Raw genomic sequence first — 27,732 nt, 5'->3', positions numbered from 1 at the left:
TAATATTTTTTAAATATTTAAGGACAATTTTAATATTTTGAGTTTTAATTAGCAACATTACTGAATATTACCGTCTTTTACCAAAACAATTAAAAATATTAGACATGGCGGTGGATTTAGTTTGGTGCCTTTACCAAGCTAAAGATAAGCATAATGACCTCACTCTCTTACATTATGCACATTAATATACTAAAATTATTGCTCTTACAAACATTAAGGATGAAAGATTTCACCTTCATTCTCTTTTCTCCATGACAAAAATATTCTTTAAGCGTATTTCTTTATATAAATTACATTGCAGTTATTTTTTTTTCTTTCAGTTAACTGCAGTACAGGTTAGGAATATATTCATTTTTAATTCAGAACAGATTTTTTCTTTCTATGAAAACAAAAAACTAAAACTGTATTTAAAAATAAAACATGCTGTATCTATATTGGCATAATACATTTTTGGAAAAGGAGAATTGCTGTTTACTGAAAGGAGAAAAATGTAATGTAGGTATAAAAATGTGAATAATTGATAAAAATCCTTCTTCAGCTAGATGGAAAAAGCAGTGCTGTAAACAAGCTATTATAACCAAGTTAAATTTCAAAAGACAAGTTCCTGGAAGATGATGACTTCAGAATAGAATTTTAATTTATGCATTATTTATTCATAAAATTGTCTTTGTACTTAAAATGTAAGTCAGTCTTACTATATAAGGTAAAATGGCAGAGAGTAGCCCAAACTGGGCAGTTATATCAACTTTTTATATGTATTTTTTACAAACTACCTATGTAGAGAAAAAAAAAGAAAATAATGTCATTGAAGTATTATGTAAATAATAAATGTTGTACACGTAATACATATATCTGTTTTATTTTTTCTATACGTTTTCTATATTTGTTTTTATTACCACTTCTTTACAAATATTCTCTGTCGGTATGTAATGTACTGTCACCTGGTGGTCTCTACCAGAATATTATTATTATTATTATTATTACAGTTTTAATCACTTTTGAACAGTACTGATGCATTTTCTGAAATGTATGCTGTCTTTACAAATTGAATTAATGTGTATATTTATGTTTACACACATCCTTGAAGACTGTGCTGTGCATTGTACAAAGCATTGGCCTATGTAAATTAATAGTACATAATTAGAAAATGTCATACATTTTCTAAATTGACCAATAATAATAATAATAATAATAATAATAATAATACTGCCAGTAATAATGCAACACTCTTATTTTCTCAGTGTTAGCCACTGCTATTAAATAATCTGCTGTTTTTAGTTTGGAAATGCAACCTACTCGAAAAAAGACATCTCTTTTTTTTTTTTTTTAAGTAATTGAAATGGGTGCTATTGTCTACCTTTTTACTAATTAGTTCTGCATAACACACGTGTACATCCGTACATATAAAATCCATACATATTCTTGTTTAACGCACACGCAAACAGCGCACATGCAAACAGGCATAGGAGCATATTGATTAAAACTGAAATGTAAATGAATACAGAAGATAGGGTGAGGGTTGGATATATATATATATATATATATATATATATAATATATATATATATATATATATATATATACATAAATATTCAATTGCCATACATACATACACACAGAAATTTCAATTGCCAAAGAGTGATGCAAGCAGTGGGGTGAGTGATCTTCCCAGTGGTGTTTCAGATGTCCCTTTCCAAGCATTCTTGCAATAACTAAATTTCCAAACAAAATCATGGGAACTGTAGCATAAGTCTGAGGAGAAGGGGTAACTGGATATCCCAAAACAAGGCCCTCTGATTGGCTTTGAGAACATGAATTATAAACATTCTGAGGGTTCAGGAGATGATTTTTTGCCAACCTGCCAGCTGTTTCAGGGCAGAAATATTTTCTAGCTGAAATACACAAAGGAGAATTGCTTCAGTGTTTATTTTGTGGACTTCCGCTCAATTCCAAACAGGAGGTGCCTGCCCCATAGTTGTTTTGTGACCAATGTATTTCACAGGTTTTTATAGAGCTATGTATAATAATAAAGCATTTGGTGGTGTCAGTAGACCATGCCTTATACTGTAACTGCCTTGTTGTTCAATGAACAATAGTAGCTGTCAATGTCACATGACCTGTAATTGACCTTGTCTTTTACATCTTTAATGAATTGTGCTACAGACATAATTCTGTTTGTAGTTTGCCATATTATATATGATTGTGTTCACTGAGCTTTGGATTGTTCAGGACAAAATTCAGGACTGGGCCGTTTTTCCAGTTTCTAGTGCATGGCTAGTATTTTACCTGTTGTAGTTGGCATTAAAATAAATGTGCAGAAAACATTGGAAATAAACATTATTTGAAGGATGCATGATACAGCCACTGAAACATTAGCTATGACAAATGTGATCTGTACTAATGCAATGAAACTAATTAAGTGTTATTGCCATGTTTCAGCATACCTATTTCATGGCTGAAAACAACAGGGGTGGGTTTAAGCTCAGAGGAAAGAGTGGTTTGGGGAATGAAGTACCCCTGCTTTATATATTTTGTGATGATAGCATATGTACAAATGTAAACTGTTAGTTATTTTGTGACACAAATAATGTCTCCTAAAGTGAGGAGGCTAAACAACAAAAATATAACCTAATGGGACATTGAGGTACATTTCAATATTATGTATTATTTATTATATTATTTTAGTACTTTTTGTTATTTGCAATAAAACATGTTTCAAAATGTACTTTGTAATTTAATAAGAAATGTAAGACAGTACTATACTATACTCAACACATAAGGCAACCAGCTGAATATATGTAACCAAAGAATTAGTGGACTCACTTGATATTGATGAATCCTGACCGTGTGCTGTTGCGAGTCTTTTAACAGCCTGTGAAAGATTTTTTAAATCACTGTAGCCATCAGAAGTGCACAGGGATTTAAAAAGCAAAGGCCAGCAGAACAGCTTCTTTCTGTTGAGTACTCGCAGTCGACCATTTTGTTTTGTGGACAACAAGCAATTAAAGGCAATTTTGTTTAGGTCCTCCCTGTTGAAGAAGCTCCAGTTTAGACTTGGATTACCTTTGTTTTTTATTATTTTCAATTGAAACAAGGAAAATGGTTTCTCTGTCAGCCATTGATCACTGAAAAAAATATGCAACAACTAACATGTGCATGATTTTGAAAGAGAGTAGCCACACGTGACCCATAGACAGCCTTGTAACAGACATGCCAAGATCAAGTCTGATTGAGTGGTGGAGGCTAGCCCCAAAATGGGTTATTCTTGTATCATGTTAGGCAATAGACATACATTAAAACTTGACAAAGGATGATTGGAGGTTATAGAAGTGCGTGGAATAAAAACCGAATCCAAGCTCATTTTGAAGCTACAGAAAACTAGCCTCAAAATGAGTGGAATTCTGTCATGTACGTGTTTTGAAAATGTATGTAACCATCACTGGAGGCTAAACGTAATCCAACTGCGCTACACAGTTAGCATGTAAGCTTGACCTCCGTAGCCTCTTATGAAGAGCCGCCACTGCTTGACAGTGTTACAGATGTATTTTCTATTCAATTCTCTGGTGTTCCCCTACCATTAGGACAGTGTTTCCTTTTAACCACACCATCTAATACCTCATTTATTTAAAATGCATAACAAGCTTGGTAGTGTGTAAAAAGCTTTGGGGGGGGGGCATCTACATTTACAGCTGATTGCATGTGTTATGTGTATTACTTGAAGTGTAATCCTGTGTTTCTGCCGGACTGTATGAGACAAAAATATCAATAACAATTTGTTAATACAACGACACTAGTGTCAGGGATATTACTCTTTTCCAATTTTTATTTCACTCCGGCTCACCGCTGCCACACCTGCGCTGACTCAGGAGGGACGAAGACGGACACACGCGTCCTCTGAAATGTGAGCCGTCATGGATTATGGTTATGATGCAGTATGTAGTTACATTAGTAATAGACAGAATTAGAGAATGCTGTTCTGCATTTTTACTTTCATGGTAAAAATAGTTGGGTAATCTGGCAAAAGTGCATGCTCACAGTGCTTTGTTCTCAGCAAAGACACCAACAGAATGTAGCAGTTAAATGAAAAGTGCATGGAATTACAAAAGGTTACAGGCTCTGCTGACTGTACTGTAGACATCACACTGTTGCCTAATAGTATTTAATACTGCTACAGGTGAGAGCTGAAATGTTACAATGAACTAATCTGTAGTTCAGCTTTTACATTTTTGTTCATGTTAGCTGCAGGACATTGGTTGACTGAATGTTAGAATGTAGGCTAAACAAAGATGTGTTTATTATTATTATTATTATTATTATTATTATTATTATTATTATTAGTATTATTATTATTATTATTAGTAGTAGTTGTAGTATTGTTAAGACAGCATGCAATCCTAATTAAGTTTCTAACTGGTTTATAGCATCAAGGTTAGATTACAGTATGTTTCAAAGACTACAGAAATAGCAACAGGAAGTCTTTGATCTTTGTGAGTATATTGTTCCAATCTGTGCGAAATAATGCAGCCTGGATTTTGCTGGAGTCCTAAGTAAAAGTTGGTCCATATGTTTAATATTAACCCAATCCTGTAGATATAATCCGGTTTTAAAAATACAGTATACTAAGGGCTAGAGACAAAATGAATATCATGTTTATATATAGTATATCCGCTATCTATATAAAATTATATATATATATATATATATATATATATATATTTATATATATATACACACACACACACACAGTGCCTATAGAAAGTCTACACCCCCTTTCAAAATGTTCACCTTTTGTTGCCTTATAGCCTGGAATTAAAATGCATTACATTTTTTTTTTTCTCCATTTATCTACACATCCTACCCCACAACTTCCAAGTGAAAAAAATATTCTAGAAAATTAACTAAAAATATAAACTGAAATAGCTTGCTTGGATAAGTGTCCACCCCCCTTGTAATAGCAATCCTAAAATTAGCTCAGGTGTAACCAATCGCCTTCAAAATCACACAACAAGTTAAATGGCCTCCACATGTGTTCAGTTGTAGTGATTCACATGATTTCAGGATAAATTCAGCAGTTCCTGTAAGTTCCCTCTGCTGGGTAGTGCATTTCAAAGCAAAGACTCAACCCTGAGCACCAAGGCACTTTCAAAAGAACGCCGGGTCAAAGTTGTTGAAAGGCATAGATCAGGGGATGGGTATAAAAAAATATCAAAGGCCTTGAATATCCCGTGGAGCACAGTCAAGATGAGTATCAAGAAGTGGAAGGTGTATGGCATCACCAAGACCCTGCCTAGATCAGGCCGTACCTCCAAACTGGATGACTGAGAAGGAGGAGACTGATCAGAGAGGCTACCAAGAGGCCAATGGCAACTTTGCGAGAACTACAGGCTTTTATGGCCAAGACTGGTCAAAGTGTGCATGTGACAACAATATCCCAAGCACTCCACAAATCTGACCTGTATGGTAGGGTCGCAAGAAGGAAGGCATTACTCAAGAAAGCCAACCTTGAATCCCGTTTGAAGTTTGCAAAAAAACACTCAGGAGATCCTGTAGCCACGTGACGAAAGGTTTTGTAGTCTGACGAAACTAAAATTGAACTTTTTGGCCTAAATGCAAAGCGTTATATATGTTTGGAGCAAACCCAACACAGTGCATCACCCAAAGAACACCATCCCTACTGTGAAGCATGGTGGTGGCAGCATCGTGTTATGGGGATGTTTCTCATTGGCATGGACTGGGGCAGTTGTCAGGACAGAAGGGAAAATGAATGGAGCAAAGTACAGAGAAGTCCTTGAGGAAAACTTGCTGCCCTCTGCACGAAAGCTGAAACTGGGATGGAAGTTTACCTTTCAGCATGACAACGACCCAAAGCACACAGCCAAAGCTACACTGGAGTGGCTAAGGAACAAAAAGGTAAATGCCCTTGAGTGGCCCAGTCAGAGCCCCGACCTAAATCCAATCGAAAATTTGTGGCATGACTTGAAGATTGCTATCCATCAACACTCCCCAAGGAACTTGACAGAGCTTGAACAGTTTTGTAAAGAATGGTCAAATATTGCCAAGTCTAGGTGTGCAGAGTTAGTAGAGATCTATCCCAACAGACTCACAGCTGTAATTGCTGCCAAAGCTACAACGTTGTGTTGCCAACAATAATTTTTTAAGGATTCATGGGATTGATAAAGTATGATCTGACTATTAATGTTTGTTTAAAATGCCTCTGCTTTCTGAAACTAGGAGATTACTCTTAATTACTCAATTGATTCTTTATGGTAGCAATTAATCAACTGTAAAAATGCCAAGTTGCAAACTGCCAGTACAGAAAGTATTTATAGGTTCCATTTTCTGCCAGTACTGTCAAGTACATATTCAGTACCTATAAAAGTTATTTTAAAAATATGTATTTTAATAAATAGGTTATGTCTCTTTTTCTAGTAGAATGAAAGATAATAGCCAACAGATAATGGTTTTAACCCTTTCCAAATTCTTCTGTCTTTTGTGTAGTGCTTGAAAATGGATTTGGCAAAGGTTTTATGCTGGACTCCGAAATCAACTAACAGATATCCTGTGCAAAGACCAGACAGAGTTTGCTAAGCCTCGGTCACTAAAACCATTCTACACAGTGCGTCATTGAAGTGCTTGGAGACTCTTTATTTTCTTTTCTGTAGGAAGCAATTTGCTTTCTGGGGATCTTAATATAAAACTGATGCCAAACATGACTACTTATGGCCTTACTTGAGCTGAGAAAAATAATATAATTCAGTGATAGTTTGACAGTGTGTGCATTCATCTGTATAGCGTATCATATGTTAGTATGCATTTCTTATATCAATTTATTTTAATCAGGCATTAAATAATTGTGTAATAACGTAAAACTTCAATTAAACTATTTGCCAGCAGACCTGGCACGTATTGGAGACCGATGATTATATTAGATCTCTAGCTTCTAACACACAACCTTGTAGCAATTCAAACATTCCAGCAACTTTGTTAAAAGATTGTGTGTCCGTAGGAACTAAGTAACAGTTTTGCTTCATAACAAAATTTTACATTGTATTGTACACTCTCAAGTATAAAGTATTATTGCAGTCTTTTTTTATATGCATTGGTTAACAAGGATGTGGTATGCAAAACGCTGGAAAATGAACAAGTTGAAGTACGAACTTGTATTCACAACCTTGTACAATACAAATTATCCTTTAATAGGCACGGTAAGATAACAAATGTAGAATTTTATATTTAATCTCTGTTGTATGTGGTGTATCAGTTAGAGTTAAAACTTTCTTTATTGTGTGATATTGTTAAAAATAGTGTTGGAAAGAAAAATTCTCTGTTTGCTTTCTCCTTTATTTGACTGTAATATATTTTATACTGTGCCCCAAAGGGCATTGGTTTACTGAGTAGTTAAACAATACGACAGCCTTCTAAAAGTTGTCTCAAGTCCTTATGGGTTTAGATTTCTGGAGCGCTTTTAGGATCTTATTAACTGTCGGTAAGTATAAATGTCTCCCATAACTGCTCTTTGGAATGCTGAAAGCCATTTCCTGTATTCAATGTCTGTTTTGATGTGTATAGTGCAATTTTATTAATGTGTATTTGAGGGAAGGAAAATTTTGTCTGTCTGTCTCCTTTTAACTTAGAAGTAATATACGCTACCGGTGGTGCATATCCACAGACAGATATAGTAAAGGCGACCATACATTATATAACATTATACCATATTATATATTATATGTATAGTATATACATTATACCATACATTATATAATATTATTATATATCTCACTTTTACTACTAGTCGCTCTAATTGTGTATGTACAGCCATAGATGGGTATGTTATTAACATGCTTGCTTAAATTTGTATAACACAGATGGGACATGAATGGAAATGTTGCTGTAAAATGAACTGTGCAATACATAGCTCTATTTTGCAACTTACTGGGATGAGAGAGTTTTTATCCGATTTTAGTTTTCCATCCTGTTGGGCTTTAAGGAAATATTTCTGGTTTACTTCAAACTGGTGTATCCTGCCTTGAAAGGTTCTAAGATGTAAACTGAAAGGATACATGTGCATTTAAACCTTGCCATGGGTATGATGTGAAGCTGCCTATTGCAGTGCAGGTAGATCTCTGAAGTACAAGCAGATCTTCTGTATGTTCTTATTACTGCAATCGTCTCACTGTGGACTGCATGTTGTCTCCTATATAAAAGCTGTCATAAATGTACAGTATCATTCCTTTAGTGTTGAAGGATGTCCCGTCCTTGTTGTGGACACAAGTACAGCACTGTCAGTGCAGTCCCTCGATGACTGTGCTGTAAATTACTGATTGTTCTAGACCATGCAGTGATCTTTCGTCCAGACTGGGCATGTAAAGTATTTAGGCCATCAAGTGGATTTCCTTTAATTGTTGGTTCTGCAGTAAGACCCTTAAGGTATTGAGAGAGGTGTTAGAGAGAGAGGTGGGGGGTGACAACACTCACGTGCAGTTAGAATACATTAAGACTTAACCTGACGATCAGTTTTCCAAATTAATATTAAAAAAAAAAAAAACATGAAATAATTCTAAAGATGTGACATTGAAAAGCAATGTTGTACTGTACTAAAATTAGGTCTAACCTGATATGTAAAACAATTTATAATAGTTGGCCACCAGTTGGCCCTAAATTAGCATCATATATAAACAAAGCTGAGTGTAAAACCAGTTATCGTTTTTGAAGGACATTTTGTAATAAAATAGTCAAATCTCAGGATGCTTTTGATTTACAGTACATTTGTAAAGATCTTGTGCGGAAAGCTGTCTTTAAAACTTTGCATGCTCTGCTCAGTACGGTGCTCTGGCATTCAGAATTAAAGGAGCAGCTTTTGCATTATCCTCCCCCCCCCCCCCCCCCCCCCCCCCCCCAAAAAAAAAAGTTTAAAGAAAAGTCTGCATTCCTATTTAACACTTTTTTAGTGTTTTAAATGGAGACTTGTTGCCACCATATATAACCCAGACCTGCTAGGCCTGTCCTAAGACCAAGCCCCCACCACTCTGATTAAAATGCTGAAGGGCTGTGTAATAAACCTGTGAAGCCAGGGTAATCAACCTGGGAGTGACAGCACTGGCACATTAACCTGATGCCCAGGTAAGGTGTTTGTTTTAATCGAGCCAGCAAGAACAGCCGCTGGGTTAATAGCAGCAGACGGTTGTGAATGGCAGTCCTTTTCCGGCATTATTCAGTAATGACGCAACCCTTTCTTGGGTTAATTTCATCAAATTCGTGGTCAATTAAAAGCTGAAAATTGCTGAATAGAAGCTCTTTGATCCCCCCCCACCACCTACCCCGGCATGGCCTCCTTTTCCTTTAACTAGCCACCATCTTGAATTCATTTGGAACCAGTAGTGTAAACAAGTTAAAATTGGTTTCTTTATAAAGAGTCGGCTTGAAAGTAAGGCTGTGGTTTCTTTTTACTTATGTAGGCGGCATTTCAAAGCTGCCTCAAATTTAAACAACACCATGCATACATCAAAATGTTTCTTTTAATTAGCATTGACAGAAAACTCATTGCAGAATTAGTACTGTATCTAAACCAAAAAACAATGTGCTATTATGAATATAGGCTCTTTTCACCTGATAATCTACAAAGCAAAATTAACACCATATGGTAACAATGATTAGGTAGATGATGAGATTACTGTGGTAACCGGTAAATGTTTTAAAGGGTACAAATAAGATGTCATATTTTGTCATAAATTAGAGGCTCGGCTGTCAGTCTATTCTTTAGGGCTGAACCCAACCAAAAATTATTTAGTTTTTAAAAACTTTCTCAGAAAACAGTCCTACTATATATGTAGACACACAGCCTTTTTTACTAAGTAAATGTAACTGTTTTTATTTAGGTTTTTTTACCTTGAAATTTCAAAGATGTCTTTTGCTGACCTACTGTAGCTGCATGTTATCAAGGTTTCCAGTTTAAAAAAAAAATAGCCCCAAATATGGAAAACTACAAAGCGGTATGTAATTCAATATGTTAATGTAACATTATTCAGCAGGTTTCATTGGACTTTAGAAGCAAAATTGGCTAATTCTGTAGGGTGATGCAAAACTTTTGACCATAGTTGTACTGTAAGTATTCCATGAATGGGACAAGGGGGCTGTTGGCGGACATTCTCATGAGTAAAATAAAAACAGGATGTCCATGGAGAATTCTGTTTAACAATACATTATATGAAGCCTGTCTAAACCCTAATGTGAGACATTCAGAGAGTTACTTTCCTTAAATCAAGGAACACAGCATCATTTGGAACAGTGAGATTTACTTATTGTTTTGTTGTGGAATGTGCTGTGAGTAGCTTCCAAATTATTAAACTAGATATTTATAAAGTACTCGTCAAAGTTCAAAAAGAGGTATGCTGCATTACAAAATAAGGTAAGTGGAATAGAAAAACATTTTAATCTCTAGGAATTTGAAAGGAATGGTTTTTGCATTTTGCTGAATTTAAAACTACTGTAGCAACGGCAAACGTGTTTCTCAAACCCCCTCCCCTCGCCACCTAGCCCCCATAGAGGCAATTAGGATGTAATAATTGGAGATGATAGCAAGAGGAAGACGACAATTACATTTAAACACAATTTGTTTTACTTTAAACTGTGTCCCATGTGAATAAGAGTAGATTTAGAGGATCGGTTTATTAATAGGTACTGACAACTGTGATGACAAAAAAGCTAACATTTTTGCTCTTATTTTTTTTTAAAGCTAGTATCTGAAATTTGTTTCCATGTTTCCTTTTGTTCTGTGGGAATTGAGTGAACAGCACATCAAGATGTACTTCTGAAATGCCTCCCTTTGCACATACTGTGGTTACAGAAGCTGTTGAAGAGATATTGTTCTTAATGATAAAGCATGTTGTTCAATAAAAATGTTCATAAAATTAATTTTTACAAGTTTAACATTTGTAAGCTATGATCTGCATGCTGCTTTATTTTTTGTTTATGTGAGCACTGTTTAGATGTAATTATCAGCTGATCCAGCACGTTTAGTTGTGTTGGCCATCGAATTTATAGGGCATATGTTCTGAAAGCATTTGGATATTATTAATTGTCAGTTTATATTTTAGAAACGAATAAAGTAGTGCAGGTGTTGTTGCACCACTGATAATGGTCGCATTAGTATGAACTTGCTTTACATATTATAAAATAACAGCCTTGTACTTTTGAAAGCTCTCACTATGGAAAATATATAGTGTAATACTTGGTAATTTTCCATGGTTGCTGCTCCAGGAAAAGTCCTGTAATAAGGCATTTATAGCACATTTTTGTAACTGTTATACATTCTATTGCAGTTTATTTGCATTTTGTCCTATTGCTCCAAGGCACAAGGGTGATTATCTGACAATGTTTGAATGTGAACAAGTGAAAAGCTGCCAATGTGGGTTGCATCCTTGTTGACAGTCTCAAAAGTCCCTTTTAAGTTTGACAGGAGTATTAAAACAAGTTCAATATTTGACTGTTTCATTTGCATGTTTGTTTTTCAAAATATTGTCATCCTAATTTAAATTCTGTTTTATTAGATATGATTGTTGAAAAGTGCTGTTTTTTGACTACAAAAGTAATTGGCAATTTTTGGACTGCAGAACCGCAGAAAATATGTGCATGCAAATTAAAATCACAGCTTATGATATATACTAAATAATAAGAATATTTTTTTTTTAACAACACAGCAGAACACTTCCATTACGTCATAGATTTGAAGTAATGTTATCTTTTTTTAAATGGATCCTTTAACTAGGGCGTTTATAAAATTTAGGATTCCACATATCCATCTGGAACTGCTGTTAATGAAATCCCTGGGTTATGTTTAGAGTTAAAGAAAGGGTAGGGGAATCAGATAACTGAAAAAAAACAATATTCTGCTTGTGGACTGTCATCAAGCAATGGCAGTCTTTAATGATCGGGTTTGAAAAAGAGTTATGAACAAGTAATTATAGACATGTGATCAGTGAGTTTCAGAGGACCAGTGAATTCTGGCCACAGAATGGACTTAAGTCAGAATTTGCTATGGTTTATTCATTTTCTTTACTTTCTATGTACTTATGAAGACTTTGTAAAATATTTACATCAACCGGTGTCACATTGTGAAGTCAGTTGCTATTTATGCCAGTCTGGCATGACTGACTTACTGCCATGTAGTTTATTTTAAATGTTTGAATGCGGGAAGGCAGACCAATCATTTATTGAAAATCAGCCTAAACACAGATCTGAATGGCTCCACTGCAGACCTGCAGGTGCCCTATCAGTCACAGGGGTCGTTGCTGCGTGGTGAACAGCGGGTTGCCCTGCCGGCGGCCTAAGCCCTCCCTCCCTGTGCGGTGCTCGGCCAATTGTGCGCCGCCCCCTAGGAACCCCTGGTCATGAACGGCAATGATTCGAACCTGCCATCTCTAGGCTATAGGGCGCATTCCTGCACTCCACGCGAAGCGTTCCCCCTTGCTTTCTAAATTAGCAGTAGTTATTCCAGTGTGGGTTAATGTAAAAGCTGCCCTTTGCCGTGCCCTTGAAACAAGACCTTAGAAATGTTATATTTCCTAGTTATAAATGTGTTTAATGAACCTTTCAAACGAAATGATTACATGAATTAAATGAATAAGAACCCAATGGCTTGAATTTGCTGTGGAAGTAGACCGTACCATTTGCATTTGTCAGGAGTTTTTAGGGTATTATAAACTTTTTTTCTGCTTCAGAAAGATTTCCAACAGAGGAATTAAAAGAGAAGGAAAAAGTATGTATCGGTACATGATCGGCATGTTTAAATATGTTTTGTGTGCTCTGTAACACCTGCACACATTTGTAGTGGTGCCGCTGACCCTCATCTCATTAACCTTGTCTGGCCTTTGGCCCCTACTCACATTCTGACTGTGAATTACTCTGTGGTTCTGAGGCAGCAGTGTTACAGGTGGTTATTGTAACTGTGTACACTTGTTCTTCATGGTGCACTGTATACTTAGCAGCACAGCAGGACCTGCAATCTCATACCTTTCGTGGGGGCTGGGGCTGGGTTGGGGTTGGTTTGGGGTGGGGTTGGGGGTGGGGTTGGGGGTTGGGGGGGGTTGGGGGTTGGGGGGGGGGGGGGGGGGGGGGGGGGGGGGGGGGGGGGACGACGACGCATTTTTGCTTGTTTTTTGATAAATTTTTTTTGTGTTATGGACATATGTTTATTGTGATCGGGAGACCAGGCATGTGTTTTTATCGTGTGGTGTAAACCGGGACTTCATATGGTATTAATTACCATTTGATGGCAAGACCAGGCCCCGAGCCGCTTGCATGTTTGTCCTGTGAGAAAGCTCTAGAAGGACTCGACATCTGGTTTGGATTAAATCAATTGCAGGTTGATAGAATAAACTCTGGGGTGAGGTGGGTGGGATTTCCTTCCGGATCTCTCTCTCTCTCTCTCTAGCTAGCTAGCTGTTGTTTATGGGATTATTCACTCCCCCAGCCTAACCTTGTCCCCACCCTCAACAAAAAATAGAAACATGTGCCTTGAATTATGATCTACAATTAACCTTCTGAGAATGTTCAAAGTGTATGCATTTTATAATGAGTTTCCTGTAGAAAAATGTGTTTTTGGCTTTAGGGGAGATTCCTGAATTCCATTGTATAAAAAAATCTGTTAAACAAGCAAACTGTGCTAAAAAGAATGAAGGTTGTCAATGTGAGCCAGCTAAATCCTTTTAGCTTGCTCAGCAAAACAAAAGCAAAGATTCTTATTTCAAGATATATTCTGTAAATAGTACTTTAAGCATAAACTTTATAGTTTTTAAGCGTAATATTTTATAGTCAACAGGTAGAAATTCAAATTAGTTTTCAAGTTATATTACTATATTTTATAATTGTGTTATCTAAATGTAATATGTTTAAAAAATAAAATAAAATCCTGATTTTAAAGTTATCTGTTGGAAATTTGACTTATATAGTGCTGTTTATTCTCTTTAGATTGTTTGTAGTAATTGTTATTTTTTGAAGCAGTTATAAGTTTTGTGATTCGCTGCAACAATGGTACCTGAATGAAAAGTAGGCTTTCTTTGTATAAATTGGCGACCGCACAGTTTCCTACTGCATTTTTGCAGTCAAACATCCAGTCAGTTATTTTTTTGACCTGTTTTTGTTTTACAGAATAATACACCTTCATTGGGTAAATAAAAGATACAACGAGATATATTAAAAATGGGAAAAGATCCCTTTAAAAATAGCAAGAAAAAATATTTACCGACAATTGTAGGTACCATACACAAATATGTATTACAGTATATATAGTGTGCCATGTTTCTGGTTTATTCCGAATTTTACCAAAAAATAACAGGACATTTTTTTTTTAACTGGACGTGAGTTTTTACTGATTTGTACCTGGTTTTGTCTATTATTCAATATTTTCACGGCACTATTGTCTAGGAAATACACAATATTTTGATAAAAATGTTGCTGTTTTATGTTGACTCCGACCTTGTAAGAAGCAGCCCTACACTATATCCTAGGATACAGCAGGTGCGTTTAGATGTCAGAGGATCAAATAACGTTAAAACGCAGTTCTCTGTCTCTTCACAAAACATTATCACCGGATTATGTTGGCTAATCAAAGTCTGATTATTGTGGCAATTGCTGGGCAGAGTAACTACTAGCTTGATCAAAAACTAAATTGAAATACGTGAAAATGTAATATTTTTTTGGTGGATGAGGAACAGGGAAAATGTAAATCAGTTTATGAATATTCAAAAGAAAACGAATGTTTCAAAGTATACAAAAAGCAAAAATAGCAGAAGTGGGTCAGATAAGGCAGAAGATGTATAGCGCTGCAAATACTGCTGCATTGAGGTACATGTTCGCGCTGAGAATAACAAAAAAACCTACTGAAAAATAAGCGACACTTTAAACTAATACAATAATGTGTATGAGAGACAGGCAATCCATTTATGCAGCTTTTATACACACTTTAATAAAAAAGTTTGTTAAAGAGTTTGTCAGAGCGCTGTGCTTTGCTGGACAGCTACTATTTATTGCAGAGAGGTATGTATTGTTGACTTCGTGTGACAGTACTGTCTGTCCATCAGCTAAAACACTGCCTAACACTGATAATCTTAATCATAAATATTTGACAGAAAATGGTGATGCTTTATTTGGCAAACTTATGTAACGCAATGATGGAAATGTCCAGTGTGATTTTTGACACGTCTCCCGATGGTTTGCAACTCCCAGTTCTGTCAATTTTCTTTTCTTTTTATGATTTCAAGGCTAATAAACCTGGCTTGTTTTGGCTGATGTCATGTTCATACCTTCTGTAGTTACTATTTCTATCAGCAGAGTGATTGCCCAAACGCTTGCAAAGTATCAGCTAACTTGGGAAAATGTGTCTTCGACTTGCACAGATTCTGCTTCATCAGAAGACATTTAAGGGACATTTAAACTTAATCAGAAACCAGAACTGCACCGCATCATATTCCACATGCAAAGTGTGTGTTTTTTACTGATGTTTCAATTAAAAATTTTTTATCCCTATTATGATATATGTAAAATAAACTCTGAAAAATACCCAGAATTTTTTTAAGATCAAAACCAAAAATGCAAAACACTAAAGTATATCTCATCAGAATCTATTTGATGCTAGGATTGCTTGTTACAAGAGTCATCCAGGGACTGCTTTGAGGCTATATAAAGTTAAAAAGGCTTTTTTTAATTTTTTTTTTTTATTTAAGATTATGAATGGTGTGGGATTAATTTATCATAACCTTTGTCTGATGTAATATTTTCTTGCCCTGCTTCCTTTAGCACAATCCAACAGCTCTGTTTCATTAAATCTTAGTGGTTGTAGCTGAGCCTCTTCAGCTGTGGAAAAATGTGTACTGGTTAGCTCAGCAATCTGCTCACAATTCTCTTTTTCACAGGTATGAGAACTACAGTTTTGAAACAGCTCTTTCAGTATAATTGTATACAGAACAACACTATGATGGTGATATGTGTAACACAGCAGTATCTTTAGTCATTTATTTACCTTCTGTTAGGAACCTTGAGTTCAAAATTGATCATTCTTATTTACTTTTCACTAATTGAATAAGTAATGGTGGGCTTTGCTACACTGTGCTTTGTTATTTTTCTGCATTACTATGTTCAGGATGGGAGCAGTTGTGTGTCATAGGAAATCACACTAATCCTCAGATTTTCAAGCATCTGCCTTATTTACAAACAATCCTAAAAATACTTTTTCTTGTATAGAGATATTAATCAGTGTTTTAAAGGCATTAAACTATGACCAATGCATTAATGTCACTTAAAGGAGGGGCAAGTCTATGCATAAGACAGGTGTTGGTGGTAGTTCTATATGTCTGAGAGTACACAGTGTGATGTTTGCACTGAAATCCATGTAGATTTTCAGTAGATCAGTTGGTGTTTTTTATAAGCAGAAAAATGCGTTTTATAATAAAACAATGAGCCACCAGGAGCCATATTTATTTATGTTGTCTCCAAAGTATTAAAGTAAAACTGTTAATGATACAACACTTAACAAAAAACTTTTTTTCCCCCCTTTTAAAGTACATGATGCCACAGTAATAAAATAATTCTACTATAATTCCAGTAACTACTTACCATAGGTATATATCTATATATAAATATATAAATATATATATATATATATATATATATATATATATATATATATATATATATATATAGTATTTCTTTATATATAATTAAGCCTGTAATAATTCGCAACTGGAATCGAAAGCCTGTAATACAAACTGGAATCGAATTTTCAACATTGCTTTCTGTGTGAGGTACTGTACACAGTTTCTTTCATTAAAAGATTGTGCATAAACATGGTAAGAGATGCAATATTAATTGTGTACAGTTAAAGCAGAACAAGGAATATCAATAAAAATGGATCCAGAAAATGCATTTGATATTCTTAGTGAAATATTGAAATGTAAAAGAAAATAGTCGCGAAATTACAATATTAAAATACTTAAACGCTTGTTATAAATTCCCATTAAAAAGCAAACACAAACACCCAAAAAGATGTAATTTCACACTCTATGTTTAGATTTTCTTCATTTGAATCCCTGTCGGGGGTTAACATTGAATATACACCACTAAGTATATGGCACCAGAGCTACGTGCTATTTTCCATAAAACTTCTTTGCAGGATTCTGCTGCCACTGCCACATTCTCTGTCGTAGATCTTCCTGCCATGCTGTAACAGGTCTTGATACAGTTAACCACCCACGAGGAAAGGGTTTGTTTTGACACAGGAAGGTGAGGAGCAATGTGAGGAGAGAAAAAAAGGGCCAGATGTTCTCACGATTCTAGTTATGTGGAAGTAATAACAGATAGCTTATCTGACATCTGAGGCATGAAGAATTTTGGTATGCAGTGGAGGACTGAAGGCTAGAAAGATACCTTAGTTGAAATAAAAATGTGGTGTTGATTGTCTGAATTTCTTTAGTGCATAAATTGGGAATAAAGAAAGCATGTTACTAATTATTGTTAAAATACGCATTTTTAAATTTGCATTAAGATTTTCTTTTTCTTTGATGTATAGAACAATTTACAAGTATATTATAGTAGGAAATTAGCCTGCTGAATGCTGGTTGTAAGAACAACGCTAGTTTCTATTTATTTACCTAAATTATTTGAAGCACAAAAGTCTGGGGTCTGTTTAATTGATCTCAACAGCAGCTTATCCTAATAGCATCTCCTTAAAACTCGTAGTCCTTCTGTATTGTGTATCTGTTACCACTCTGTTAACAGGAGTGATGTTAACAGGAGTTCAATTAATCACAAGTGGGGGAAAATCACTTGCTGGATGTTTAAAGTTTTATGGTGCCAGTATAAAGATTCATTAAATCAGACCATATTGACAAAGATTGTCCAGCCTTTTTTTTTTTTAATTGTGTTGCTACGTTTTGTTTTTAGTACTACATTTTGTTGTACATTTGTTCTTCCTTTTAATAAAAAGGTAATGTGGAATAGAGGACTTATGCATGTAAATACCATGTGCCTTTTATAATTTGTATACTGTGCATGTAGGTTTATTGTTACACTGGTAATGCATTGCAGTAAATGTTTGCAGTAAATGACACCCTGTAGATGTCCTTCCCAGACTTTGTAATTTACCCTGTTGGTTTGCGTTCTTAAAAGATGTTGGGTTTTTTTAAGCACTTTAGGCAAGTCATGAAGCTCCAGTATGTTGTTTCAATGTCAATTTGGGATGGCAGCAGGCATGAGATTTGCTTGCCTTTTTTAGCCAGGGGTAGTAAGGGTGACATATTCATCATCAGTGTTATTGTTTCCTTCCATCTGGAGAGGAACACCAGTTTACAGTATTTGCAGGTTTTAGACTTTATTCTGCACCTCCACCTTTTTCATCAGGCCCCTGGCATGAAGAGTGGGTGCACAAAGCACAACTGCAATTTGGAGAGAAAAAGCACTACCGTTGCATATAAAAATGTGAATAAGGCTCCCTGTACCTAGCAATTTTGCACTGAGCTTAACCTGAGAAGTGGAAGTCATTTTCCAGGTGCTTTGTAGTCCTATTAGAGTTAGATTTTGGGGTTTTTGCATGTTTACACTAACTCATTTAGAGGCCTGCCTGGCTACATATAATTTTTTACTTGAAGGCAAAATGGTTAAATAATTTTGCCACTAGGATTTGCAAAAAAGTTTGAATTTACCTTAACGATCAGTGTCATAGTGTCACAGTTTGCTATGTATAAATACCATAGGAATAAAGGAAAATTAAAGATGACATATTTTTCAATATCTCTAATGACCAGTTATTTGGCCTATCAAAAATGATTTATGTCTTATATGTTTGGAGTTTGAAAGCTTCAGGGAACTAAAACAATCTTGTGATTATATCTCATGTGCAAATACCCTCTTGACAGTCGTAATATTTGCTGTGTTTTCTAGGTATATGCCCCATCAGCAAGCACTGCCGATTATAACAGGGACTCACCGGGGTATCCATCCTCCAAACCACCGACCAGCACCTTTCCCAGCTCCTTCTTCATGCCAGGTAACTGAGCAAATCAAGGAACAACCAATCTCTTTTAAGGTGCTGCTTAAATTCAGATTTTCATACTAAGGCCCATTGTGGGTCTGCCCAGAATCACTAAGCCTGACCTTTTTAACTTATTGTAGGGTCTTCTGGCTTAATCATGTTTTAACCATGAGATTTTATTGCCATTTAAAACATATTTCAGTTGTTCTGCCTGCATCACAAGGAATCAGTTCTTGGCTATACCACTGAAGCCCTTGTGTTAGGTGTGTTTTTTTGTTTAGTTTATTTTTTTTTTTTTCAAATGCAAACTATGGAGCAGTTTTTGTTTTTCATTTATTTTATTAACAATTCTTATAAACAGAATGGTTACTTCCTTTGCAGGATTAATTTATTGATTTAGTAGCAGATGATAGCTTAAAGTATTGTTGCTTTCAATATTCAGTGATTTATTCCCTTTTAAATTATATATTTTTGCAGTAAAATTTAAGTTAGTGTTACATTGTATATAACAATGGCTTGTTGATTAGTCTTGTATTTATTTATTTCTTTTTTACAAAGATCTTAATAGTGTAATACGAGGCATTTCAAAACAGATTCCTAATTTGTTACCTACATTAAGTATGTCCTTTTCTTGTTACTCCTTGTTACTTACAGGTTTTAAAAGGATCAGTTGACTAAGTATATTGAATACACTCATTTGTAAGACCACAAATGCCGCCTCTTCAGATGAGAAGTGTAAACTGAAGGCACACTAGACAAGCACAGTTCAATATTTGTTTTGATATGGCCAATTAAAGGATCTAAAACTCATTTTTTTTAAACAAAAAAAAAAAAAAAAAAAATATTGACATAGTTTATTGTAAGCTTAATGTTCCTGAAAATGAATCTGAAGTATGGTTTGAGAGAGATTGATGGATTGTTGAACAATGCTCAGTTTGAATGTGGCCTTGCTGTAATTCTTGGTTCATCAGATGGCCATCACAGTACTGATCCATGGAGCTCCTCCAGTGGGATGAACCAGCCTGGTTATAGTGGAATGCTGGGAAACTCCTCACACGTCCCACAGACCAGCAGCTACTGTGGCCTCCATCCACACGAGAGACAGGTAAGTGATCCAGTGCTCAGCAATTGTCTTGCCTGCTTTAACCATGTTAGTGATTTGTCCAAACAACACAAAAGGCTGGCAAGTTTTGTCTTTGATTCAAATAAAGGAAGATGTATTTTGGTTTTGTTGTAACTCCTCTAAGTGTGGTTTTCTTTCTGCTTTCCTCCACAGAGCTACCCGTCACACTCCTCAACAGACATCAATTCCAGTCTTCCTCCAATGTCCAGTTTTCACCGCAGTGGCACAAACCATTATTCCGCCTCCTCCTGTACAGCGCCCACAAATGGAACAGACAGCATTATGGGTAGGTTGGCTCTGTAACTGTAGAAAATGGTTGATAATGCCCAAAATAGAAAACATGAATTAGGATATTCTGTACCTCTTGGAAATCAGATACTGTGAGTTCCCTTTCAAGTACGAAATGTAACCATTGCCGAATGGGTATTTATTCCTAAAGACCCGAATGAACAGTTGGAGGCAGTCTGGGGTGAGGTTCTCCCTCGAGTTTTTAGCCCTAGCTACTTGTTACTGGGATTCCATATGGCTTAGCCTTGTAGCATTCCGGTCGTGCGGCAAACTTGCCCTTGCGACAGTTTGGGTATACTGACCCATACAGTAATGGTTACAGTCGTACTTGAAAGGGAGTGTGAGGTTATTATCATAACCCTGGTTCCCTGGAATAGAAATGTAACCATTAACCTTCAAGTTGCAGTTCATTTATGTCCTCGGGGGCGGGATATGCCAGTGTCACAGGTGCTAGGAGTAGCTTTATTATGTCTTTATTCAGGTTTTGGATCTTAAAGAGATTAATACCCATAAAGTAAAGTTTACATTTCAATTTCAGGGAACCAGGGTTATGATAATAACCTAACGATTTCACGTTTTGTATTGTGAGGGACTTTTTATGAAGTACATTTTGCAGTATTTTTTTTTTTTTTTTAAGCGACATTCATTTTCTCAATGGTGTAGACAAGTACACATACCCAAACTATCCAGATCCAATTTACGCAGCTGGTATACATTGATTAAAATTGTACATATAGTTCTGCTTTTTTGATAGCCAGTAAAAGAAACTAAAAGCACATGCTTTCAACATAACCAATAATAAAAGTACAATATATTTGGTGCAAGAAATTGTATGTCTGAGTCATGCTGCGTTACACATTACATGATGGCTTAATATTTATTTAAACTTCTAAATAAAGAACAACGTACATATTGCCATCATTTTGACTGTATATGGTATTAAACAGTGGTTCATTTCCTATACAAAGAAATGTACAGTATACCGTATTAAGATAATGAATAAATATAGACCAGATAGCTTGCATTCTTCTGTTTTGCTGACCAAAAAAACAAAACAAAAATCAATGATTTGCACAGACTGAGGAACATAAACAAGAAAAGCTGTCATTTGAAAAATAAATAGTCAACATAAAAGGTTGATGCATGTGTTTTGGGTTTTGTCTGTGATTCTTTATTTTTCTATTAAGAAACACAGCAAGAATGAAAGAGTCAAGTATTAACACATGTGGTATTTTTGACATATTAAAGGAAAAAAACAGGAAAACGAACACTCTAATCTTTTTTGACATTCAGCAAAACTCTGCCACATAGCCAAAAGCCCAGAGTACAATAGTTAGGAACAGAATCCTCACTTTGATGCGAGGAGTTCTGGACATCTGAATAAAATGTTTGTAACAGATGCAATTTCAAGCAACTGCATCCAATATGAATGACAAGTTAGGTAAGAGTTTAGGAATATATCACAACGTTCACAGCATTAGGGTAAAAAAACGACAACAAAAATGTCTTAACAAAACTGAAGAACGCCAAGATGCATTGCAAGTATTTTTGATCTAATGCAGAATATTAATCATATCCTTTTGAAGTTTACATTTTATTGAAATTGATTTGTTGCAACATATGCTTAAAATTATACCATAATATATGTTCAGTCTATATAATAATCCTACTTTCTACTTTCCCTTTTTAATGATATGTTGCTATGGATTTGGATGTGCGGCTTTCCTCTAGCACATGATGTTTCCCTTAAAAAACTGACTTCAGTGGTGCTTTGAAGCATTACTGCTGCTCATAATCAGCAACAGTGTTTAGTGGTGCAACTGCACAAGGTTCAAGCATAGTGCTGTCAGACACTAATACTGTTAAGTAAGAGCTTTGCGTTTTGATAAATGCCGACAACTTGCTTGTAATGCATAAACTTCCGACCTGGAAATGCTGAAATTCTGTCAACAGAGATGGGCAAAGAGAGTAGTTTTTAAAATACATGTAAATCTCTATTTCACAATGCTGTCATATACAGCCTAACTTCATTATAACGAACCCCCCCTGAGACCTGCAGAAATGTTCGTTGTATCATATTGTTTGCTTTAATAGGGTTTGGCAATTTGCTGTATCAAAATGCCCAAATTGAATTGAATATCTTTATACAGTAGTTCTTTCAAGACAACTTCACATTGATAAACATTTAAGCTGTATATTTAAAAGAAAACAGTAAATGAACAAAATAAAAAGTACACTTACATGCTGAATACAGTAATTACATGCCCTTTCTCTTGAAAAACCTAACCAGCGTAGATTGCTTCATGTTTTTCGTGCTTTTCTCAATTCATGCTGTTTCACTCTTGTTACCTTGTTGCCATGGTTGCAGTTTGTGTGACTCTGGCAATGGTTGCATACGTCACACATGATTCACCCTACAATAAGTTATCTATGAATCAGCCTTATCTTCGAATTAGCCTACCAAGGTCTTTGTTTTCACTGAAAAAATAACACAGTCACACTGGAGAAAGTTCAGTGTCAATCGCTACCGAGAGCGTTTTATTCGGGTCAATTTTGTAAAAGTGATCATTCTATAGTACTAATTTCCATTGAAAAATACTTTTCTTGCTGATTGGATCATAAAAATTGGGTGCGTTGTAAGAAGGGTTCATTATAGTGAAACAAGTACATTTGAAGAACGTATACTAGGGTAGCATTTTATAGTGTCTCCTTTTACGCCTTTATTTCATTTTCAAAACAGCCACGTACATGAATTTCTCTCAGGGTGACTTAAAATGCCTAATTGCCTCTGAATTTGTTTAGAGAAATACAGGTCTAAATGAAATTCAGTCTGGTTCGGCTTGACTCCAATATTGGAACACCATTGGGCCATTCTTTGAAAATCAGTGGTTTGCTACACTTGTTATTCATCCTTATCAGATTCATGGCAGGTTCACTACATTTGTGGCAATGGCTCTAGAATACACTCTTAATAGAAAGTATTTTGTATAACAATATATATCGGCTATTAGCCAAACTACAGTATGCATCAAATCACCTGTTATGAATACATAGCAAACCTGAAGAAAAGTGTTATTAACTTGTTTTTTGCAACTGGAGTGAGCTGTTAATTAAGGGAGTCCTATGTACCAGGATGAGGAGTCTACTGGACTAGAGTCTGCCACTTTTGAAAAGGAAGATATTTGTGTTTTTAATGATCATCTCATATCTTATCATCTTTTTTGTATGCTGTCACAGAAAGAACAGGAGGCATTATTTTCCCTCTTTTTGGTTAAGAAATTATATTAACAATAACATCCATTAAAAGGCCTGTTTTGAATACCCAGAAGTTTTAATGATGTTTTAAGTCTGAGTGATTGATCCTTGACATTATTATTATGGTTAGAAACAAGGCAGGCAAAAAAAGACAAACCGAAAGTGTTGATTTTGTACTTGAGAAAGCCTGTGACTAATTATGGTTATGGTATAAAGGCAATGTCTTGATACAAATTGCCTATAAGTACCCCCCTCCCCTCCCCTCCCCCCCCCTAGGGGGATGGGTTATTTACAAGTAAGTTACCAAGGTAATCAAAAGTGTCTTTGTTACATTAACTTACATTTTTTTCTTTGGTCTAGCAAACAGAGCAACAAGTGGGACCGCAGGCAGCTCACAGACCGGCGATGCCCTGGGAAAGGCACTAGCATCAGTAAGTAGAGACCCTGACTGCATACAGGCTGCCTCATGTCATGTTTGGAGGGGCAGTATTATAAATACTTTTCAAGTTTCTAACATCTTGGCCAAAGAGATGAAGGTGCTACCCAATGAGCCTATATCTTCACCTCTATAAATCCATCATCATTATTATTAAAATTTTAACTTTTTAAAAGCAGCAGACCATAGTAATGTAAAATAGAGAGCTACACTTCATTTAAACTGCCTGTCGGTCACTTTCTTTGTTTGACACAGCACTTATTCATTTATTTATTTTTTTGGTAGGGGGAGGGCATTAAACTACATTGTAGAAATCTTTAGCAGCAAGAGGAACTTTGAGCTTGAATTGTTCTTTTTTTTTTTTTTTCAGATCTACTCTCCCGATCACACCAACAACAGTTTTTCATCAAGTCCTTCAACACCTGTTGGGTCTCCCCCTTCTCTCACAGGTAATTATCCTGCTTCCTTACACCAGGGCATCATGGCTGGTGATTAGAAGGCATTGTTTCTAATCAATAGAGAAGGAGGAAATGTCTTTACCGCCTTAATTTGTATGGCATTTGTACACATTTTACATGGTTGTATTTATGTCTTGTACAGTATTTCATATTGCTTAACATAAATTGATCAAGGCACGTTTTCCATCCATACTTTGTTGCTTTTGAAAAAAAACACTAGATGTCTGTTTTCTATGGGGGGCTGGATATGTCTAAAGCAAATTGAATAAAGATTTCAACATGAATTTGTTCAAGATTACAATTGTGCAGTTGAAGCAAACTGCAGGGTAGGAAAAATTATTTTAATTTTAGCTTTTGCATCTTTCACTGCTTTTGCTTACAGTGCAGCGTTTTGGATTCAGGAACAGTCTACTGCATGTACCTTTAGTATTTTAAAGTATAATTGAAATGCCTGAGATAACGTGTATGAAACATTGCACTAAAGTTCTTAGACTTTACAAATGAAAATGATGGTTATTAAAGCGGACAAATTTAAAAGTTACATTTACAGGATAGTCAGTTGGGTTTTTAGTGAGAAATAATGTAGTTTCTAATAACACTTATTAAACTTTATTAGCACATGTGAAGGTAATTATTTGCTATTTAGCATATGTAAATGAGCCTTTTATAATAAAAAGCGGTTACTAAAACTGTGAACAAGTGAGTATACATAAAGAAGGACACTAAAAATATGCTAATTAGCTCTAATATACATAATCAAGGAATCTTGTGCCCTTCAACTAGGTGCTTTAGGGGAAAAAAAAGTAGTGAATGAACATTGGTTTTATTGATGAGTTCCTTTTAATTGGTTGCACAGATCTGCCTATTTACAACAGGGCTGAAAAAAAACAATGCAGTGAATCTTAACAAGAGTCTGTATGTGAAGCAATTACTGAGCAGGGTGGTTAATCAGGCAAATAGGAGATTATTAGCATAACATATGATAACCCTTCTGAAACTCATTATAGTTGTGTGACTTGGGTAACCCTTCTCTTACCCCCCCATTGAACAACTGCTGTAATAAAGAGGTCCCCCCTATTTCAAACAACAGTTGTTTTATAGCAAACCATAGGAATGATTTGTAAAGATGTTAGAAAATGTAATTATAGGTTGATTTACAGGTAGTCAAAACTAAGTCAGGGTAATGTACTTCTAGCAAGAAGTCCTGAGTTGGATTTTACACTGCAAGTACTGTCCCATTAATAGAATGTTGAAGAAACTTTCCATGAAAATCTGTTCATGTGTTCTGCCCCTGCAGCGGCAAGCACAGCTGTTTGGTCAAGGAATGGAGCCCAGGGATCATCATCTCCAAACTATGAAGCTCCACTGCACTCTTTGGTAAGACTTGTGACAAATACAACATGGCCAAATGTACTAGCATGTATGGTACTGTACTGGAAATAATAATCACTGATATAAAAAAATGGTAACAACAGTTAATATTATGTAATGCTATTTAATGTAATCTTGGACACGGATAAAACCCTGATTAGGCTACTGAAGACTTCCCCATCTCCCCCTGAATTCTATGAAACTTGCTTCAAGAGATAAAACAATGCCAAGGCTTTTTCTTAGATACATTGTTCTACGTGCTTTTGTAGTTCATGGTTAACTACTCCCTCACAATAGAGGCACCTGCTTTTGAAGGCTTTATCTGTATTTGATGAAGGTGACGGACTAATTTGTTTGCACTTGCAGCAAAGTCGCATCGAAGACCGGTTGGAAAGGCTGGACGATGCCATTCATGTGCTTCGTAGCCACGCGGTCGGTCCTTCCACAGGCATGCCGAGCAGCCACAGTGAGATGCACGGTTTAATAGGACCATCACACAATGGGGCAATGGGAGGACACGGGTCTGGATATGGCACAGGGCTCCTTTCATCGAACAGGCATTCAGTAATGGTAAGGACCTAAGCTGGTTGGTTCATGATGTGCAGTAAAGGGGAAACCATTCAGTTGTATAGTAGCTGATCACTCAATGGAAGAGCAACTTTTTAGATCTGTTTATGTGAAAATGCTACAAGGTAACACACAAAAAGTAAACCTTCCTTGTGTTATATAAATATCTAACAGTAAACCATGAAAAAAAAAAAAAAAAAAAAACTTTGTTCAGTGGATCAGTCTTGTCAACAACCATGCAGTGATTGTCTAAAAAATCTCAGCTATGATTGCAGTTGCTGATTTTCTTAGATTTGATTGTGGTATAAAATGTGGTTTGTGGTCCCCGTAGGAAAATGGCAATTGTTCAGTGAAAACCAGGGAAATAGGTTAGATTTAATACGGAGATACAAATTTGAACACTCGTGCCTCTATTTTATCAAATAATTGTGTCTGCCCTTGGTCAATATTCCTAGATACACTTCTTTATTAAATTTTTTTTAAACCTGTTTTAAATTACTGATTTAAAAAAATATATATATATAATATATATATATATATATATATATATATATATATATAAAGCAAGCCTATACTGTACATATATTTTCTGAAATACTTGGCTTTAAGAGTCAGCCCTCTGCAGACAGGAATTTTAATAGATTACATGTGCTGATGCGCTTTCATCAACTAGAGAGATATCTGTATATCTATATATTGTACGGAGCTTGGCATGCTTGTATATCATAAGGGTAGTCATGTTTGTTTATTTTGTACACACCAGGAGATTACTTCTGACATTAAGAAAAAAAGAGGTCGTTGTCATGCGCACCTTGTCTCAAAATAACTTGCAAGAAACCACTTAATTGCACTAAAGGGCCGCTTGTTCTTATCTTTACGTATGAGGCCAGGACTTTACTATATCTTAAAATATTTTCACTACTGGTTTCTGTTTAAACTTCAGCATTTCCATTTTCTGCACTCAAGGGTTACACTAACTATGCTCTGGACCAAATTGCTGTGGAAGTTTTCAATTACTATTTAATTGTGGATGGACAGTAGATTATTGTTGGTGTTCTTTATCAAGGCTTTTGTCTACAACACCTGTTAACAACAGACTCTGGGAAATGGTGCAAGAAAACAAAAATGGCAATTTCTTGCTATCATATTTCCTGATTTGCAAGTTAAATTGCTTTGAGTTTACATCTGTTGACTTCACAATCATTTACTGTAA

At 35.6% G+C, this 27,732-nt stretch overlaps 1 protein-coding gene across 14 annotated transcripts in view; it reads left to right on the top strand.

Moving 5' to 3' along the window:
* Positions 1-27,732, top strand: part of LOC121304414 (transcription factor 4-like) — a 172,921-nt gene that overhangs the window by 122,971 nt on the left and 22,218 nt on the right. For all 14 annotated transcript variants that reach the window (XM_041235651.1, XM_041235609.1, XM_041235621.1 and 11 more), the window contains 7 exons: positions 18,931-19,036; positions 19,993-20,126; positions 20,298-20,430; positions 24,048-24,118; positions 24,494-24,572; positions 25,879-25,958; positions 26,319-26,522. In XM_041235651.1, coding sequence (XP_041091585.1) covers positions 18,931-19,036; positions 19,993-20,126; positions 20,298-20,430; positions 24,048-24,118; positions 24,494-24,572; positions 25,879-25,958; positions 26,319-26,522 — 807 coding nt within the window. The remainder of the gene's footprint in view (positions 1-18,930; positions 19,037-19,992; positions 20,127-20,297; positions 20,431-24,047; positions 24,119-24,493; positions 24,573-25,878; positions 25,959-26,318; positions 26,523-27,732) is intronic.

Source organism: Polyodon spathula, chromosome 2, assembly GCF_017654505.1.
Source record: "Polyodon spathula isolate WHYD16114869_AA chromosome 2, ASM1765450v1, whole genome shotgun sequence".
Classification (NCBI taxonomy): domain Eukaryota; kingdom Metazoa; phylum Chordata; class Actinopteri; order Acipenseriformes; family Polyodontidae; genus Polyodon; species Polyodon spathula.
This window is presented reverse-complemented; position numbering and strand designations above follow the sequence as displayed.